Source organism: Paralichthys olivaceus, chromosome 23 (assembly GCF_024713975.1).
Source record: "Paralichthys olivaceus isolate ysfri-2021 chromosome 23, ASM2471397v2, whole genome shotgun sequence".
NCBI classification, from domain to species: domain Eukaryota; kingdom Metazoa; phylum Chordata; class Actinopteri; order Pleuronectiformes; family Paralichthyidae; genus Paralichthys; species Paralichthys olivaceus.
In genome coordinates, this window is record NC_091115.1 from 971,597 (window position 1) to 989,309 (window position 17,713).

The following is a 17,713-nucleotide window of genomic DNA, read 5'->3' on the forward strand; positions in this document are numbered from 1 at the left end:
TAATTCAACTTTCATTATATACTGTGATGTGTATTGTAATGTATATAGTATTTTATCTTACCATGTTATTTAATACAAAATAGGAGCAACTATTTGACAATGTAGTATATATATATTTATATATATATGTCATTTTGATAGTAATAACTTTGGTAGATGCTTGTTTTCTTTTTTAAATGACAGTAAATAAGAGAAGAGATTATTCAACACATCTAATAATCCAGAGGGAATTAAACTCTGATGCTGGTGACGTCACTTGTCGAGCGACGCTGAGCTGCCATGGCAACGGCGGCATCAGCAGAGGCTCGGTGTCGCCGCCGGTTAGCGCGCTGGTCGCTAGTTAGAGAGTTCGTTAACTAGTCGTTACACGTTCAACCAGCGAGTTAACACGGGTCACCTGGTCGCTACGTCATGAGGGGTCGCGTGAGGTCAGCGGGGACAGCGTCATGACGGTGCGCTTCAAGGTAAACAACGACAGCTGCTAGCTTCAGCAACAGGTTAGCATGAGAGCTAATGAGCGAACACAGCTGTTAGCACGGTTCTCAGGAAGAGACCGGCAGACGGAGAAGTGGGGAACCGGTCAGAGTGACCTGTTCACCGGACTGAAGCAGACAGAGCACCGCTCAGTCCGGATTAATGGGAGATAATCTGATCACAGCTAATCCAGCGAGTCAGGGAGGGATGGTCGATAGATATAGAGATCTAATCATAGATAGATATAATTATAGATATCATTATAGATAGATATAGAGATCTAATCATAGATAGATATAGAGATCTCATTATAGATAGATATAATTATAGATAGATAAAGAGATATCATTATAGATAGATATAATTATAGATATCATTATAGATAGATATCATTATAGATAGATATAGAGATCTAATCATAGATAGATATAATTATAGATATCATTATAGATAGATATAGAGATCTAATCATAGATAGATATAGAGATCTCATTATAGATAGATATAATTATAGATAGATAAAGAGATATCATTATAGATAGATATAATTATAGATATCATTATAGATAGATATAATTATAGATATCATTATAGATAGATATAATTATATCTATCTATGATTATATCTATAATTATAGATAGATATCATTATAGATAGATATAGAGATATAATCATAGATAGATATAATTATAGATATCATTATAGATAGATATAATTATAGATATCATTATAGATAGATATAATTATATCTATCTATGATTATATCTATAATTATAGATAGATATAATTATAGATATAGAGATCTAATTATAGATAGATATAATTATAGATATCATTATAGATAGATATAATTATAGATCTCATTATAGATAGATATAATTATAGATCTCATTATAGATAGATATAATCATAGATAGATATAGAGATCTAATCATAGATATAATTATAGATATCAATATAGATAGATATCATTATAGATAGATATAGAGATATCATTATAGATAGATATCATTATAGATAGATATAGAGATCTCATTATAAATAGATATATAGATAGATATAATTATAGATAGATATAATTATAGATAGATATAGAGATCTCATTATAAATAGATATATAGATAGATATAATCATAGATAGATATAATTATAGATATCAATATAGATAGATATAATCATAGATAGATATAATCATAGATAGATATAGAGATCTCATTATAAATAGATATATAGATAGATATAATCATAGATAGATATAATTATAGATATCAATATAGATAGATATAATCATAGATAGATATAGAGATCTCATTATAGATAGATATAATTATAGATAGATATAGAGATCTCATTATAAATAGATATAATCATAGATAGATATAGAGATCTCATTATAGATAGATATAATTATAGATAGATATAGAGATCTCATTATAAATAGATATATAGATAGATATAATTATAGATAGATATAGAGATATCATTATAGATAGATATTATTATAGATATATATAATTATAGATAGATATCATTATAGATAGATATCATTATAGATAGATATAGAGATATAATCATAGATAGATATAATTATAGATATCATTATAGATAGATATAATTATAGATATCATTATAGATAGATATAATTATATCTATCTATGATTATATCTATAATTATAGATAGATATAATTGTAGATATAATTATAGATATAGAGATCTAATTATAGATAGATAGATTTAATTATAGATATAATTATATATAGTAGAATTATAGATATAATTATAGATAGATAGATGGATGGAATTATAGATAGATAGAAATTATAATCAGTTACCAAAAGTTAATTTAACTTTCCTGTCAATCGTCTAATTGATTAATTGACTCGGGTCAGGGTGTATATATACATGTATACATTTAAATACAGAGTCACCGGCTGCAACACGTCACTGAAGCTACATGATGCAACAAAAAGTGAAACGTTCAAACATTCAAACCAAACATTATCTTTATATTCTGTCTCCTGAATGGTTTTACATCACTGACTTAATTCAAACCAAATACATTCAATGTGTGTGTGTGTGTGTGTGTGTTGTGTGTGTGTGTGTGTGTGTGTGTGTGTTTCAGTGTCAGAGTGAATACCAGAAGAGCTACAGGGTTTCCCGTTCCAGGAGCGTGTCTCCTCAGCGCTGCGCCCCATTGGCCGGCCTCCGCTCCGACCAAATGAGTAAGAACATTTTTCAAACATCTTTATCCTGAAATATTTGGATTCTTCCAGTTTCACGTCAAAATGTCTGAGTTTGAAAAACTACAGTTTGTCTCTTTGACGTTTGTGTCTCAGGAATCTGCAGAGAACCAGGTCTGCAGCGCCGGAAGAGACTTGTTCCTGGAGGTCTCGCTCAGTCCTGCACTTCACTGCTCTGTCCGTCAGACCCACAGCGCCCCCTAGCTGCTCCGACTGCTCTCACTCACAATAAAGTGCCCTCTGATGGTAGACAGTGTAGATTTGCATGTCAGCATGTTAGAGTATGAGTTAACGAAGTGTTTCATAAATTGATTTCTTCTTCAGCCTCTCGGAGTCGCTCAGCCCACAGGAAGGATCCTTCCCCCAAACCTCCAACGCCTCCAGAATCTCGAGCAGAACCCAAATCCCCGGCTCAACCGGAATCTCCAGCAGGACCACGACCTCCAGAAAGATGTTCTGCAAACTCCGGATCACCAGGAGAACCAGGAGTGACTGGAAAATCAAGTAAATATGGATCACACACATTCCACAGTGTAAATAAGTGGATGGATTTTTTTGTTTTTCAGCTTCTGAGCTTCACAAACATTTAACGTGAAATAAACGGAGGTAAAGTCTCAGCTTTGATTCAAGCAGGTTAAAGATTAGATTCTGAGCCTGATGTAAACACATCTGTCCTGATAATCTGGATTTAAACGCAGCTTCACTTTCTTCTTACTCCGTTCTGTTTTCACTCACTTCATTTTAAAGATTATGATTTCAAATATTCTGTCTCCTCAGGAAAGCTCCACCCCTCACAGCTCAACAACCAATCACAGCCCAGCCGCCCCTCGTCAGCAGCACCTGATGGACGGCAGCCCTCAGCCAATGAGGTGAGCTGCGTGAACCTGTTTCTATTTTTCTGTTGAAAACATGGAAATGGAAATAATTCGGATTAACTGGATCGGGTTGCAGGTTGATCATGCTCTGCGCTGGAGGGCGGGGCTGACGTCAGCAGGTCAAAGGTCAGGAGGTCACCGGTCCGAATACCACCGACAGTTCAGCTGGAAGAAACCTGTAACTTCTGCTTCACCCATGCTGACGGCTGAACAGGTACAGTACTCACTAATACTCATTAATACTCACTAATTCACCAAATACTACAAGAACGTCACGTGATTATTACAGAATAATCAACAATGAAAATAAGTGTGATGTTTGAAGACTTGCAGTTCATGATAGTGTCCACTAGGTGGAGGTAGACTCTTTATTTTCAGATTGAACTGAACGTGTCTGTCTGTTGACACAGAGATTTTTATTGATGAGTCGTTCAGTCGTCAGAGTTTTATTGATTGATTCGTTTCCCTCCGCCCCCCCACAGGTGCTGTATTCCAGCAGCAGGTCTGTCCCCCCCTTTAAGAAAAACCCCGTCTCCATGGAAACCGAGTATCAGCAGAGCTTCAAGGGTGTGGCCCCTCCCACTGGACCCCACCTTCTGAAACATCTGGAACATCAGCGAATCCCACTGTTCCACACGTACATGGTACACACACACACACACACACACACACACACACACACACACACACACACTCAGTTGTGTCTACGTTACTTCAGAGGACATTACATTGAGTTAAATTGATTTCCTGGAAAGAGACTCTTACTCTTAACAACAATTACTACTTATCTTATCTTATCTTATCCTAAACCTTAACACAAAACATCAACCTAAAACTAACTTTAGCCTAAACCTTCAAACATGACTTCACATTAATATTTTCTGATTTATGTTATAGGGACTTGATTTCATGACACACACACACACACACACACACACACACACACACACACACACACACACACACAGTATTTGTGGTGATGTAGCTTTGCTGACTAACATTTTGTTTCAGGATGTGTGGGTTTGTGTTTGACCTCATTTCTCCTGAATGATTCTGTTCATATCAACAATGCGACTGAGACGCTTCTTTGAATCTTCCAGCTGCAGCGCTGGCTTCAGGTTCTGTGGACTGAGTTTTGAAACCTCAGTGTTCAGCACCGGTTCTTCAGACAGGTCTTCTTAAACCCACCGCCGCTCTTATGGTCACAGGTTCATGTGGAAAAGACGTCAGCGTCAGTTTGAAACTAGCGGAGACTGTTTAAAGATGGACGACGTGTTAGCTTCCAAACCTGAGGCCAAATGTCGGATGTGGTTGATTAAACATGTTTTCTCCCGTATTCATCTCCAGAGCAACAAGAAGAGGAGGGAGGAGTCTCAGAAGAAGCCCCGCCCCAAACACAATGATCCCGCCTCTCAGGAGGATGACATCACAACTCCTCCTCCTCAGGTGCAGAGAGGTCACAGGTGTGTTGTTGTTCGTGTGTGACTGTTGAAGCCTCTCGTGTTCATGTATCGTCCGTGTGTCGCAGAACCGTGACACAGTTTGAATCCAGCTTTCGTTCTGCCCTCTGCAGGATCCTAGAAGAAGGCGGGGCCATGGACGGTGACACCCCTCAGGTCAGGTTCATTTGGGGGCGGGGTCGTGTGACGAACCCGATGTTGATGGGTAAAATCCTGAGACATTAATTATTTTTCTCGTCACACACAGAAACCTTTCACACCGAGTCCCATGTGTCTTTTTATTCTATTCGTTCTGAGAATCGTTTCCTCTCGAAGAAAACGTCGGGTCCATCCAAACCTGAGAAGTCGCCTGGAAGAAGGAGAATTTCATCTTCTGCCAAATGATCCGATCACTTCTACGTCTATTTCAGGACGTCAGTGGTCAAGTTTGATTTACTACCACACATTAAAAAGATAAACTCATTTCTGGGATCTAACTGATCCAGAACATCTCCAACAACAAAAACAAACCTGATCCACAAAACTACATAACGAACAAAAGTATCTGACTCATCTTTCCAGTATCAAGATAATAAAAATGAACAAGGATCAGATGTGACAGGCAGATTTTTATATATATTTAAAAAGATGCTTGTGAGAAACAAAACTCACAAGTTGATATAAGAAGCTTCTGAATTTTCTGTTCCTACTTGTTAAAGTCTTCACATCTCAGGCAGGAACTCGTTTCACATTCCCATAATTACGTGGAAGTGAAGGTTGTAGCCGAGTTAACGTGGCTCCGCTCAGCGCTGACATAATGTTTTGCAAACGGGTGAGATTTTGTTTTTTACGGCGCTACAGAACGTGTCCGCGTCGAACGATGTGTCGCCGCTTTCACTCTAGAAAGATCCGACTCGTTATTCGTTTATTTTTCTCCAGCAACGATGTGAAGTGTTTCTTCTTCTGATATTCAATCATTTACACACTTAACACAAACACTTCTAATTATCTAGGTCGTATTTTTCATTGTGTGTGTCTGTGTGTGTGTGTGTGTGTGTGTGTGTGTGTGTGTGTGTGTGTGTGTGCGTGTGTGTGCGTGTGTGTGTGTGTATATGTGAGAGTGACTGATGTGTTTCCCTGAAATGAAGCTCTTGTGGTTTCACCGCTGACACTCAGCACTTGGGTTTTCCATCAGCCACACACACACACACACACACACACACACACACACACACACACACACACACACGTCTTGTGGAAAGTGTCGTTGCAGAGACTTTTTGACTTGTCTGACTCCAGATAAGCTGAAAACATCGAACAACCTGCTAATGTTCACAAATCTCTGCATGTTTCAAACGAATTATTTTATCCCTCATGAGGCCAGAAGTATGTGGACAGCTCCCGCACCAGATCCCAAATATGAAGACTCAGTTATCTTTGTCATAAGGGTTCATAACGACGTCTTAGGAATCATTGACACATTTATTTTTTTAATACCATTTGTGTATCTGTGAATATATCTGACAGTTTTTAATAATTCTTTATCCACATCGATCAAACTCTGTTTTTCTCAGTTTTATTGCAAAGAACTCGACTCATCCTTCAGCCTGAAATCACATTTTTTTGTTTATTTCATATTTCAGTTTGACAGACATCATTTCCCATCAGCTCCAGACGTTCACATGCTCAACGTGACGTCAGGACTCGCTCTTGATTTATTAATTTTAAGTTGCAACATCGTTTAAACCACGTGTCAACATTTTCATGAGCTTTTATCTGTCACTGATGAAGTTTGTACATTTAGTTGAACGACGCTGCAGCTTTTTTGACTCATGCCAACATAGAAATTAAACAACTACGTGAAACTCAGAAATCGATGAGTCCGTGCGATGAGAAGTCGCCTGATTAATTTTCCGTCCTGTGGTTGTCAGCTGACGTAGGGAGCTGCCTGTTCAGAGGAAACATGAGTGTCGTTGAGAGCAGAGATGTGCAGCGCCAGGTTTACAGCTTGTGTTGAGGTTTTAGACTCAGGCTGAGGTTTGCTTTGAAGACGGGGTCTGGGGCTCCCCACGATCTGGACGAGGGTCAGGGTTAGTGTTACTGTTTACCAGAAGTGACAGGAAGAGGCGTCGACATCAAGGTGACACAGAAAGAGATGGATTATTAATTTAACTATTCAATATTAGAACTACACAAACCATTTTATAATTTCTGGTGGAAGTTTCCATTCTGCATATTTTACATTTCTTATGATCCACATTTTATTTATGGACTGTAAATAAAGATGCTGCATCTCCACTGTCTAGAATTGAAGCCAAAATATCTCAGATACAACGAAACCAAACGTGTTGGTGAATGTGGAGTAATACGTTCTGCAGCTTTACTTTATTTATTTCTCATTTTAAGTAACTCTGTGGTGTTGTTGTGGTTTTTGTCGTTTCATTAACTTTGTGACAAGTAATTTTCACGTTCAGTTAGAAGAGCCCTGTCTGAGTCCCGTCCGAGGGCCCCTGGGTCTTGGCCCTGTCGGCCCTGTTCACTAATCCATCCACCTCCTCCGCCCAAACTGACAGTTTTTGTATGTATATAACCAGAATATATAAAGTTACATTTAAGAATATAAACTAGATGTTTTCACATGAAATGTGAACATTAATCTTTTCTGTCTTGTTTATTCCGTAAAATAAAAGTTGTCATATCATCAAACACAAAGTCTGAAGTGTTGTGTAACGTCTGTTTCTGTCCAGGTGACGGAGCTGCGGCGGCGAGCGTCGTCGTACCGCCGTCGAGCCTGGGGAACCAACTTCTGCAGAGATCACCTGAACCAGCTGCAGTCCGAACACAACGCTCTGTGGGAGCCCACAGACTCGTCCACCGACCCCCCCACCCCCTGCCTGACCCTTGACTTCGGCCAGGAGCCCGACAGCCGCAGCACTTCCTGTGTGGAGGCTCTGGACCTGGCCAGGTACGAAACTTCTCCGGGAGAAAGTAAAAACGTCTCACGATCAAGAAATTGATTATCAATTAAACTGAAGTAATCAATGGATAAAACATCTTGTGTCTGGTTTGCAGTCGCTCCTGTCACTCCAGCCAGAGGTCGTCTGTCGTGGGCTCAGCAGAAACACACAACACAAACAAAAACACAAAGACAAACGCACAAACACCTCCGGCTGAAAGACGCACGGCGTGGGAAGAAGAAGAAGAGGAAAAAGAAGAAAGTGTAGACGAGTAAGTTTTTCACCTCAGTTTGTGCTCGACATCAGGTCGTCTGGTTATTTTTGATTTGGTATTTTATGTCTGTGTGTTCAGGGACGAGGGGAGGTTACCGACTCCCAGACTGAAGATGAGACCAGTTCAGAGAACTCACCACGACCTCACCACACCTGCCACAGGTACACACACACACACACACACACACACACACACACACACCACAGACCACTGATCGATCTCTGTGTGTCCTACAGGAGGCGCTATACTAGTGGGAACAGTGAAGAGCAGTGAGGAATCGTCTCTAAACAAACAACAGGTACAAAAAAAAACAGTGAGTAAAACACACGTAAATAATAACGTCATTATTTTATAATCATTTACAACAGATATTAAAAACTACAGTTCCCATGATTCCTTTAGAGTTTGAGAGAAAAACAAACAAAGGTCCTGGATGTTTTTGAAAATAGATGAAAGTGCTTGAATGTAAATGTTTGTAAACATAAATCAAAGGTTTGATGTTTTAATGAAAGTAAACAGTCGGGGGTTCCTGACCATGTTGAGTCGAGTGGATCATGTGACACTTCACGTGTTAACGATTATTTCAGAGATGTGGGTCAGTGGTTTCCATGGCAGCAGCTCTCGACATGCCATCGGAGAAGAGCAGCCCCCACCGCCCGTCACTTGGCCCCTCCCCTGACCACAAACCAGCCTCTAAACCAATCAGGATGAAGCAAACACCTCCACCGACGGTAGCACCGCCCCTTCAGCTCCGGCCCGCGCTGCACTGCATCCAGGGAACGTTGAGACGCCCCGAATTCCAACATAACGGTGAGCGGACGCACGGACGGATGAACGAACGACAGAATGAACAAACTAACGAATGAGTCAACGTGTGAACTCACCAACATCCTGACAGGAAACATCAGAGACTAGAGAAAGCACTCGGAGCATCGGCCTCACGGTGCCGAGCGAAGGTTTGAAAGAGTGTGTGACGTGTGACTGCAGCAACCAGAAGATCAAACTGCTTCTCTGCCTGTTGTGTCCTCAGGTGAGCTGGGGTCCAGGTTCACGGAGCTGCAGACTTCAGGAGGCGATGAAGGTGAACGTCTGAAACATGTTGAACCAGCTGCTGATTAAAGTGACTGTGAATATTATATTTATATTACTGAGCGTCTGTGACTCGGGTTCATCTCCTGAGACAGTGAAACTGAGCTGAGATCAGTTATTAACAACCAGAGTTTATCTCCAATGTTCAGCAGCAAACTTTAAAACATGAAAACTCTGAACAGCTGGTTACAGCAGCAGCTCAGGAAGCAGAGGATCATGGGTAATCTTTCAGTTGTGATTCAGTTCAGTGGGAGGAGTCAGTCAGAGCCCAGCAGAGTTAATCAGCACGTGTGGCTGCAGGGGGCGCTGTTGCTCAGTAACATCCTGTTGTCACTAACACTTTTTTAACTCTCTCATCCTGTTGCCCAGACGACCGTCTCTCAGTGATGTCATGCCGTTCGGCAGCCTCGTGCTCCGCGGCGTCCGTCGTCCTCGAGCGAGCTCAGAAGAGACGAGAGAGCTTCTGGGGGAAGAGATGAACCCCCCCCACCCCCACCCCCCGTCACCAGGTCTCTGCTGTCACCATGGAAACCAGCGTGTTGTTCGTAGAGCTGAGTGGAATTTTTTTATAGACGTCACCAGAATATTTTCTAGAATCAAGTATTTTTATAGTTGAATTCATTAAATTATGAAAGTTATTTTTTGTAGTTGATGTTTTGATGAATGTAACCATCGTGTGTAGTTTGTGTTTGTGTTCTTTGCTGAGATAAAAGAGACTCGAGCGTCCTCTCGTCTTTGACTCGTCGTCGTTACAGACGTCGTGAAAATCGTCTCAGAGTCGAAGTCGTAAAATCACGAAGATGTGAAAGAAGCTGAAACGTGAACTCGTTGGTTTGTATTTATATAAAATATCACGTTTTATCACATATTAGTCTTCGTTCTGTGAGGTCACACAAACCTTGACCTCCGACCATCATGATCCTCCAGTGGAATAAGTGACGCAATTAAAAGACAATACAGATGGGATTCTTCAGAACACACACACACACACACACACACACACTCACACTCACTCAGCTTTACATTGTTTGTTCTGGTATATTGTTTCGAGGGGAATTCACAGTCGGCTGCTTTATCAGCTCATCATCCCTGACTGAGTGTGTACATGTTGTGTGTTTAACGTGTTTGTATAGTTGGCCCAGTGGAAGTTACCAGGTCGTGTCATCTCTGTCTGGAGGGAATATTTAAAGGTGTGTGTGTGTTTCAGGAATGTTTCTATTAATTCCCGTGTCGTCTTTTAATCGCATCACTTGCTTCACATATTGTTTTGTGCGTCTCTGCTTTAACGCCAACGTCCTGCGTCAGAGTTGTTTTTTAAATTTGCATCACTGTGACCTTGGTGCTCCACCGTCCGACCTCCCTCACTGTGACGTGCAGCTGGTTGCAGCAGGTCGTGAGTCGCGGCTCCTCGACCGATGCGGAAATGATGAAATTCCTGATTTGACGAGTTTATGGAACCAAAACATTTTCAGTTTGAGTTGATCCTGAGACACACACTCGATCCAGGTCCCATCTTCTTCGTCTCTCTGCAGATTGATTTGATTGTTTATAAAAACCTCCCTGATATTTACAACAACAGGTTTCTAATGTCACGTCTTATGTATTTCACTTTATTATAAGTGTTGTTGTATTTGTTGCTTAATAAATCTGTTGTTCAAACATCAGAGCGACTGGCTTTTCTCTGAGGGAAGTTTATTTAACGACACACACACACACACACAAAGAGGAAGTGATGTCATTGGAGAACAATTAAAATGCTGTTTTTGCATTGACGACAAACCTTATTAGACGATGTCACAGTTTGACTGACAGTTAATTTCCTTTTTGTGCAAGTGACAGTAAACAGATTGTACCAGCTCAGCACTGACCTGTGTGTGTGTGTGTGTGTGTGTGTGTGTGTGTGTGTGTGTGTGTGTGATGGGGTTTTTTTGCTGGTTACCTGTTCTACATTTCGACGAGGGGGCGGAGGGTTGATGTGTATAAAGCCTCGGGGACGGAGTGGTGGTTCACAGCAGACTCCTCTGACAGGTGAGACTCATCGATCACAGGATCGTGTTCTTGATCGTCACTTAGAGACTTGAGATATTTTTACTGTATCGTGATCTTCTGTCTGTTTCTGTTTCAGGTGAAAACTTCTGAAAGGATCCGCATCATTGATCTCACAGACAAGATGAAGCTCGACATCACCACACTCGCCCGCTCCCTCCGTCCAGCGGCCGCCATGTTCGTCCTGCTGCCGCTGCTCCTGATTGGCTGGGCCGAGCAGGTCATGGCGCACCCTGTTGACCGACCGCTCAGCCCTGTGCTACGAAACAAAGAAACGTACCTGGCTGTCCAGAACGTGTCCAAACACGTGAGTATTCATTCCTCTATAGAATGATCTTCATACATTCTGACATTTGATTTGAATATAAATGTTGGAAGTTAATTTCAACACCTGTAATCTTTATTTAAAATTGTGAAACGACCGTAATGTAATTCTACATCTACATTTATTTCTAAATATAATAAAATCTCGTAAATAAACTAAAGAAATTGGAATAGATAAATAAAATGATAAGTAAAAGGTTTTGTTCGATGCTGATCAGAGTTTGTGTGTCTGTGTGCGATCAGGCTCAGAGTTTACAGACGGAGGACGACTCCAGCACCAGACTGATACCTCGAGTCAGCAACGACCAGGTGAGGAGGAATTCAGAGATATTACCCCCCCAACACACACACACACACACTCACACACACACACACACACACACACACACACACACACACACAGACTGACCTCTGACTCCTCCCTCCCTCAGGACCACCTGAAGATCTGCTGCCTCCACGCCAACATCCTCGACTTCTACCTGCGCAACATCCTGTGTCACCGTGACAACGAGCATCCCAGGATGCACCGGCTGAAGAACGACCTCTCCCGCGTCAGCGAGGACCTGCAGACTCAAGGCTGCGTGAGTGTCGACACTGTGTCCCTGCGCCGCCGCCGCCGCCGCCGTGTTCGCACGCTGCAGAAAAGTGACTGTGATGAAAGTGTTGAACTGCTCCTTTAATCAGCTGATTATAAAAATAAGACAGAGAAACGAGAATAAACGTCTTTGATCTCGTTTTACACCTCAACAGTCTGACTTCGCAGCGTTGTGCACGTGTGGTGGCGCCGCGTTGTCTTATCAAACAATCTGTGGTGTCGGTGAGAGAAAGTGAACCGATAACAATCTGCTAACCTCTCTCTCTCTCTCTCTCTCTCTCTCTCCTCTCTCTCTCTCTCTCTCTCTCCAGAATGTGACTCACTACCACGACCATCGCCACGCTGTCGAGTTTCGCAGGAAGCTCAACAAGGTGAGGTCACTGAGGATCCGTTTAAAAAGACGAAGCTCTGGTGCAGAAGTTTAAAAACCACGGCAGCTGTTCGTCTTTGCTCGATTCTTAAATTAAACATCAATGAAGTTTTTATTCACTTGAATAAATTTCTGCCTGATTCAACGATTTATTGCAAAATAACGTCTCATGTAAACGTCTCAGATCCATGTGACGGGGAATCATCTTCTGATCCATATCACCTCTGTGATATTCAGCGTTATCTTGAAAACGTGATTTATTCGGATCATATATTTGTTGACCTCGACTTTTGACCTCTGAGCGCTCGGCTCCAAAAGCGTTTCTGACGTGTTTCTGTTGTTTCAGATGGAGGTAGAGCAAGGCATCAACAAAGCGATAGGGGAGGTAGACATCCTCTTCACGTACCTGCAGGATTTCTGCATCCAAGTGAAAAACTCCACCGTCGCCATCATCACCCCCGCCGCCGCTCGCTGACGCTTCCGCTCCCGCTGAGCAGAGACGTTTTCTACTTTCATATTTATCACCTTTTATACGTCCACTTTTATACTTTAACTTATTCATGTATTTAATTTGAGAACGTATTTAACAGTTTTTTATATTTATGAGAACTCGGTGATGACTGATTAGTTATTGATCGATTTATGGATCAGAATGTTTGAACACCTGAGAGGATTCTGGTGTTGATCTGTTGCCATGTTATGGCTCAATATCACAGTTTTTAAAACTGGTGTTAAACTGAAACTGTTTCAAAATTTAACTGTTAATTAATAAAGTTTGAGTCAAATATGAAAGTTGATTTTTATCGTTTTTGTGATGAAGAAAAAAAAAATCTGAAAATAAAAACTGTGAAAAAAAACATCGTTGAATCAAAATGGTTGAATTTCTGGACTTTTGATAAAGATGGACGACGTGACAGCTCCGATCAGTGAAGTGTCTCTATCGCCCCCTGGTGGCTGGTCTCCACCTCCTCCATGTTAGCAGGTGTGACATGGATCACAAAAAACATTTTAATAAAAACGTCAACACGACGTCGGTCTCTTGTTTCACTGGAAACACGACGAACATGAAACACGACGAGTGTGACGCTCAAACTTTACATGTTTGTCATGAACACGTGGTTTCAAATAGTTTATTTTATTTTCATGAATAAGCTGCAATCACAAGTGAACCTCAAACCTCCGTCGGTGCCAGAAAGTAACTGAGTACTTTTAGTTACTTGTTACTTTTCATACAAATTATTATCAGATACTTTATAATGGAATTGTCTGTCTAACACACACACTCACACACACACACACACACACACACACACTCACACACACATACACACTGACCTATAAATCAAACTGGTGCAGAAATCTTCAGAAACCACAAATTCATGAAACCTACTTACCTACTTTCACTAGTGTAGGTTTGTGTGTGTGTGTGTGTGTGTGTGTGTGTGTGTGTGTGTGTGTGCTCATAACTGTGCATGACAGATTGTTTAGTAGCAGCTGCATCAGTCACAGAAAAGTTTGACTCCGAGTAAAAGTGTAAAGTTTTAAAGTTTTTTTTTTCAGTCCGACTTTATTTGTCGAAACCTTTTCATACAGACGTGTCACACAAAGTGCTTTAATAAACACAAAAAACAATAACACAACACAAACAGTAACACAATAGAAACAATAAACACAAAAAATTTAAATCCTGATTAAAAAAAATTACTTAAAAATAAATTACTTAAAGCTACAGTGTGTTCAATTTAGTGACATCTAGTGGTGAAGTGTCATGTTGCAGCTGAACACCCCCCCCCCCACACACACACACACACACACACACACAAAAAATGAAGAACCTGTGGCAGCTTCAGACATCTAAATGTCCTGTGTTGCATAACGAGACAAACTAATTCTTATTGTAGTCACACACACACACACACACACACACACACACACCTGAGTTCATTTACCACCAGGGATCTACCTGTGTGACGTCATCGCTGGGAGTTTCCCACACTGGTCACACAAGGAAGTAGAAAATACAACAGCAAATTGTGTGTGTGTGTGTGTGTGTGTGTGTGTGTGTGTGTGTGTGTGTGTGTGTGTGTGTGTGTGTGCGTGTGTGTGTGTGTGTGTGACAAGCATCTATATTTAGAACCCTGTGGTGTCAGACAGCACGGAGCAGGTCATGTGATCACATTCAAACACCTGATCTATAAATAGAAACTCGTCCAAACAAAGATCCTCTCGTGTTTGTATGAAGACAAATATCTGAACACGGGAGTGAAACATGGAACCGATGATTGAAATGAACAGTTTGTGTTTATGATTCTCTTTGTTTGCATTTGAACAAACCGTGTGAAAATAAAGACGCTGGAACTCGTCAGCAGATTATTTTGATTTGTTGGCGTTTGTGATGTTTTAATATCGGAGCTGCTCCGAAACATTTGAGGTTGAGATGAGTTTGAGTTCATCTGTTATCGTGACTGTTTAAATAAAAACTGTAGAACCACTGATGTCTTCATGTCCCGTCTCATCCGATGATGAACGAAGTTCACATCCTCGTTCTGCTGTTTGAGCTGTTGTAGATTTTCTCCTCCGTGTGTCAAACACTTCGTCTCCTCACGAGAAAGAGATTTTAAAGTTCATTTTCAAAAAGACAAAGAAAACTAAATATATTGTTCAATGAATCCAGATCAGTTGTGTTTGGATTCAGACATTTTAAAAGAAAATTCAATATTAATAATATCATTTAAAACTATTAACTATTATTATTTTATTTTTTATAACTTCCGGTTATGTTCTACGTTTCAAAACTACAATTCCCACAATTCAGAGCTCTGGCGGCTGTAAACAGGAAGTACAATGATGCTTGCAGTGGATCCAGGTTTCAGCTTCATCCGCTGAAATGTATTTAAATTTGGGGGAAAAAGTTTAAGAAAAATGAGCCGAATTATCTGTTAGCAGTTTGTGTTTGTGGCGCATTGATTCGTTTACGGATAATTGTTTCTGTTTAACTGAGAAACTGAAGAAAACCTTAAAACCTGATGTTTCTCAGGCAGGTTCTGAAGCTTCATTTTAATGGATTCTAAGCGGAACTGTGGACGTTGGTTCTGGATGAACATCGGACATGAAGACTCGTCCGAGAAGAGTGAGTCACACCGATTCTATAAATGTCTGTGTTGTGTGTCACTGTTCAGATTTGACGCAGGATTTCTGACGCACAAGAAACTTCGCAAAGAAAACCTGCGTTCGAACAGAGTTTAAATTGATCCAGTATTTTATACATTTTTATGAAAATAAATATTTAATGTCATTAAATACACAGAATATCTTCTAACTTCAAAATATCAAACTCTCATGACAGAGAAATTTAACTGTGGTTTGATTTAATTCAACAATAAACTTTGTCATAAATATTATAAAATGAAAGAAAACACAAATACAACCGATTATATAGATCTTGAATTTAAAAACACAGACAGACACAGAGACCGACACAGAGACAGACACAGAGACAGACAGAGACACAGAGACAGACATAGACACAGATAGAGAAACAGACAGACACAGAGACAGACAGACAGAGAGACAGACAGAGACACAGAGACAGACAGAGACACAGACAGACACAGAGACAGACATAGACACAGATAGAGAAACAGACAGACACAGAGACAGACAGACAGACAGACACAGAGACAGACAGACACAGAGACAGACAGAGACACAGACAGACATAACAGACACAGACTGAGACAGAGACAGAGACACAGACATAGACACAGATAGAGAAACAGACAGACACAGAGACACAGAGACACAGACAGAGACACAGACACAGACACAGAGAGATACAGACAGAGACACAGACAGAGACACAGACAGACACACAGACAGAGACACAGACAGAGACACAGATAGAGAAACAGACAGACACAGAGACAGACAGACAGACACAGAGACAGACAGAGACACAGACACACAGACAGAGACACAGACAGAGAGACACAGACAGAGACACAGAGAGACACAGACAGAGACACAGACAGAGACACAGACAGAGACACAGACACAGACAGACACACAGACAGACACACAGACAGAGACACAGACAGAGACACAGACAGACACACAGACAGAGACACAGACACAGAGGCTTTTCCCTTTCGGAGAATTTCAAACTTGTGCTTGGACTCGTTCTCGGCTCCTGTTCAGTCACATTCAGAGTTTTCTTCACTTCGTCACATTCTCACAGAGAGAGTCACTGATTAACTGTCGCTGTTTGAGGAACCTGGAGAAACCCACGGAGACAGTGTGTGTGTGTGTGTGTGTGTGTGTGTGTGTGTGTGTGTGTGTGTGTGTGTGTGTGTTGTGACGTGACGCAGAGGGGAGAGGGAAACAGGTTTTTGACCAGAACACGTTGTGAGACTGTAAAATGGGTCGAACAGCAGCTCGTCACTTCACTGACAACAAACCTGCACAGTCACCGTTTCCCGGCCAAGTCGACAAAGATGCAACCTACTTTAACTCGACCGCACATCGAAACACAACCCGCTCGATGGAGGAAAATGTCAATGCCAGTGACATCATCACCGCAGGCTGTAAAAGAAACGTCAGGATTAAGTCTCATCAGCGCTTTTCTATATTATATCACATCATATTGTTTTATATTATATTATATAGAAACAGTGTTTATTTGTAATCTTCTCTCTTCAGAATTATTCCTCGTCGTTAGTGAGTCGTCCTCAAACTCTTCGACAATATTCGGTCACTTTTTATTGTTTGTCGAGTTTTTTTTATAAACAGGTGCAGAGTGAAGTTAGAAAACTTTGTGTTCATCCAACCTGGTTCATCTGCACTGAAGAGTTTATCAAACAAAACTGAATTTTCTTACAGTTACTATTGTTCACGAGTTTATATACAAGTTTCTTTAAAGAACCAAGTCTGATGGTTCAAAAGCGCCACACAAGTTGAATTCATTATTTTCTTTATATTCTTTTCTATCTATACTTTTTAATTAATGAACGAGTTGATCATCAAACCCAT

General features: G+C 40.8%; 2 protein-coding genes and 1 long non-coding RNA gene across 3 annotated transcripts; all 3 read left to right on the plus strand.

Annotated features, from left to right (window-relative positions):
* Window positions 1-264: 264 nt before the first annotated feature.
* Window positions 265-11,014, plus strand: mdm1 (Mdm1 nuclear protein). The gene is made up of 16 exons (XM_069520121.1): window positions 265-464; window positions 2,599-2,698; window positions 2,813-2,962; window positions 3,041-3,220; window positions 3,494-3,585; window positions 3,668-3,805; window positions 4,074-4,235; window positions 4,939-5,054; window positions 5,165-5,207; window positions 7,778-7,995; window positions 8,103-8,258; window positions 8,340-8,422; window positions 8,498-8,559; window positions 8,849-9,071; window positions 9,292-9,342; window positions 9,720-11,014. The coding sequence occupies exons 1-16, from the start codon at window positions 447-449 to the stop codon at window positions 9,827-9,829; spliced, it is 1,902 nt and encodes a 633-aa protein (XP_069376222.1). The 5' UTR covers window positions 265-446; the 3' UTR covers window positions 9,830-11,014.
* Window positions 11,015-11,163: 149 nt separating this feature from the next.
* il22 (interleukin 22) lies at window positions 11,164-13,477 on the plus strand. Its single transcript, XM_069520122.1, has 6 exons — window positions 11,164-11,378; window positions 11,476-11,703; window positions 11,964-12,029; window positions 12,152-12,301; window positions 12,627-12,686; window positions 13,032-13,477. Exons 2-6 carry the CDS (start codon window positions 11,521-11,523, stop codon window positions 13,158-13,160), a joined length of 588 nt encoding a protein of 195 aa, XP_069376223.1. The 5' UTR covers window positions 11,164-11,378; window positions 11,476-11,520; the 3' UTR covers window positions 13,161-13,477.
* Window positions 13,478-15,494: 2,017 nt separating this feature from the next.
* LOC138406747 (uncharacterized) lies at window positions 15,495-17,201 on the plus strand. Its single transcript, XR_011240108.1, has 3 exons — window positions 15,495-15,574; window positions 15,723-15,815; window positions 17,070-17,201. It is a non-coding gene; the product is annotated as an uncharacterized lncRNA (long non-coding RNA).
* Window positions 17,202-17,713: the final 512 nt, after the last annotated feature.

Bases quoted from the DNA above. Each gene is read 5' to 3' on its own strand.
- mdm1 (XM_069520121.1), top strand. The intron at 3,806-4,073 runs GTACAGTACTCA...GCCCCCCCACAG, and splicing joins CCATGCTGACGGCTGAACAG to GTGCTGTATTCCAGCAGCAG. The intron at 7,996-8,102 runs GTACGAAACTTC...TCTGGTTTGCAG, and splicing joins GAGGCTCTGGACCTGGCCAG to TCGCTCCTGTCACTCCAGCC.
- il22 (XM_069520122.1), top strand. From the start codon at position 11,521: ATGAAGCTCGACATCACCACACTCGCCCGCTCCCTCCGTCCAGCGGCC. The intron at 11,704-11,963 runs GTGAGTATTCAT...GTGTGCGATCAG, and splicing joins TCCAGAACGTGTCCAAACAC to GCTCAGAGTTTACAGACGGA. The intron at 12,030-12,151 runs GTGAGGAGGAAT...TCCCTCCCTCAG, and splicing joins CTCGAGTCAGCAACGACCAG to GACCACCTGAAGATCTGCTG.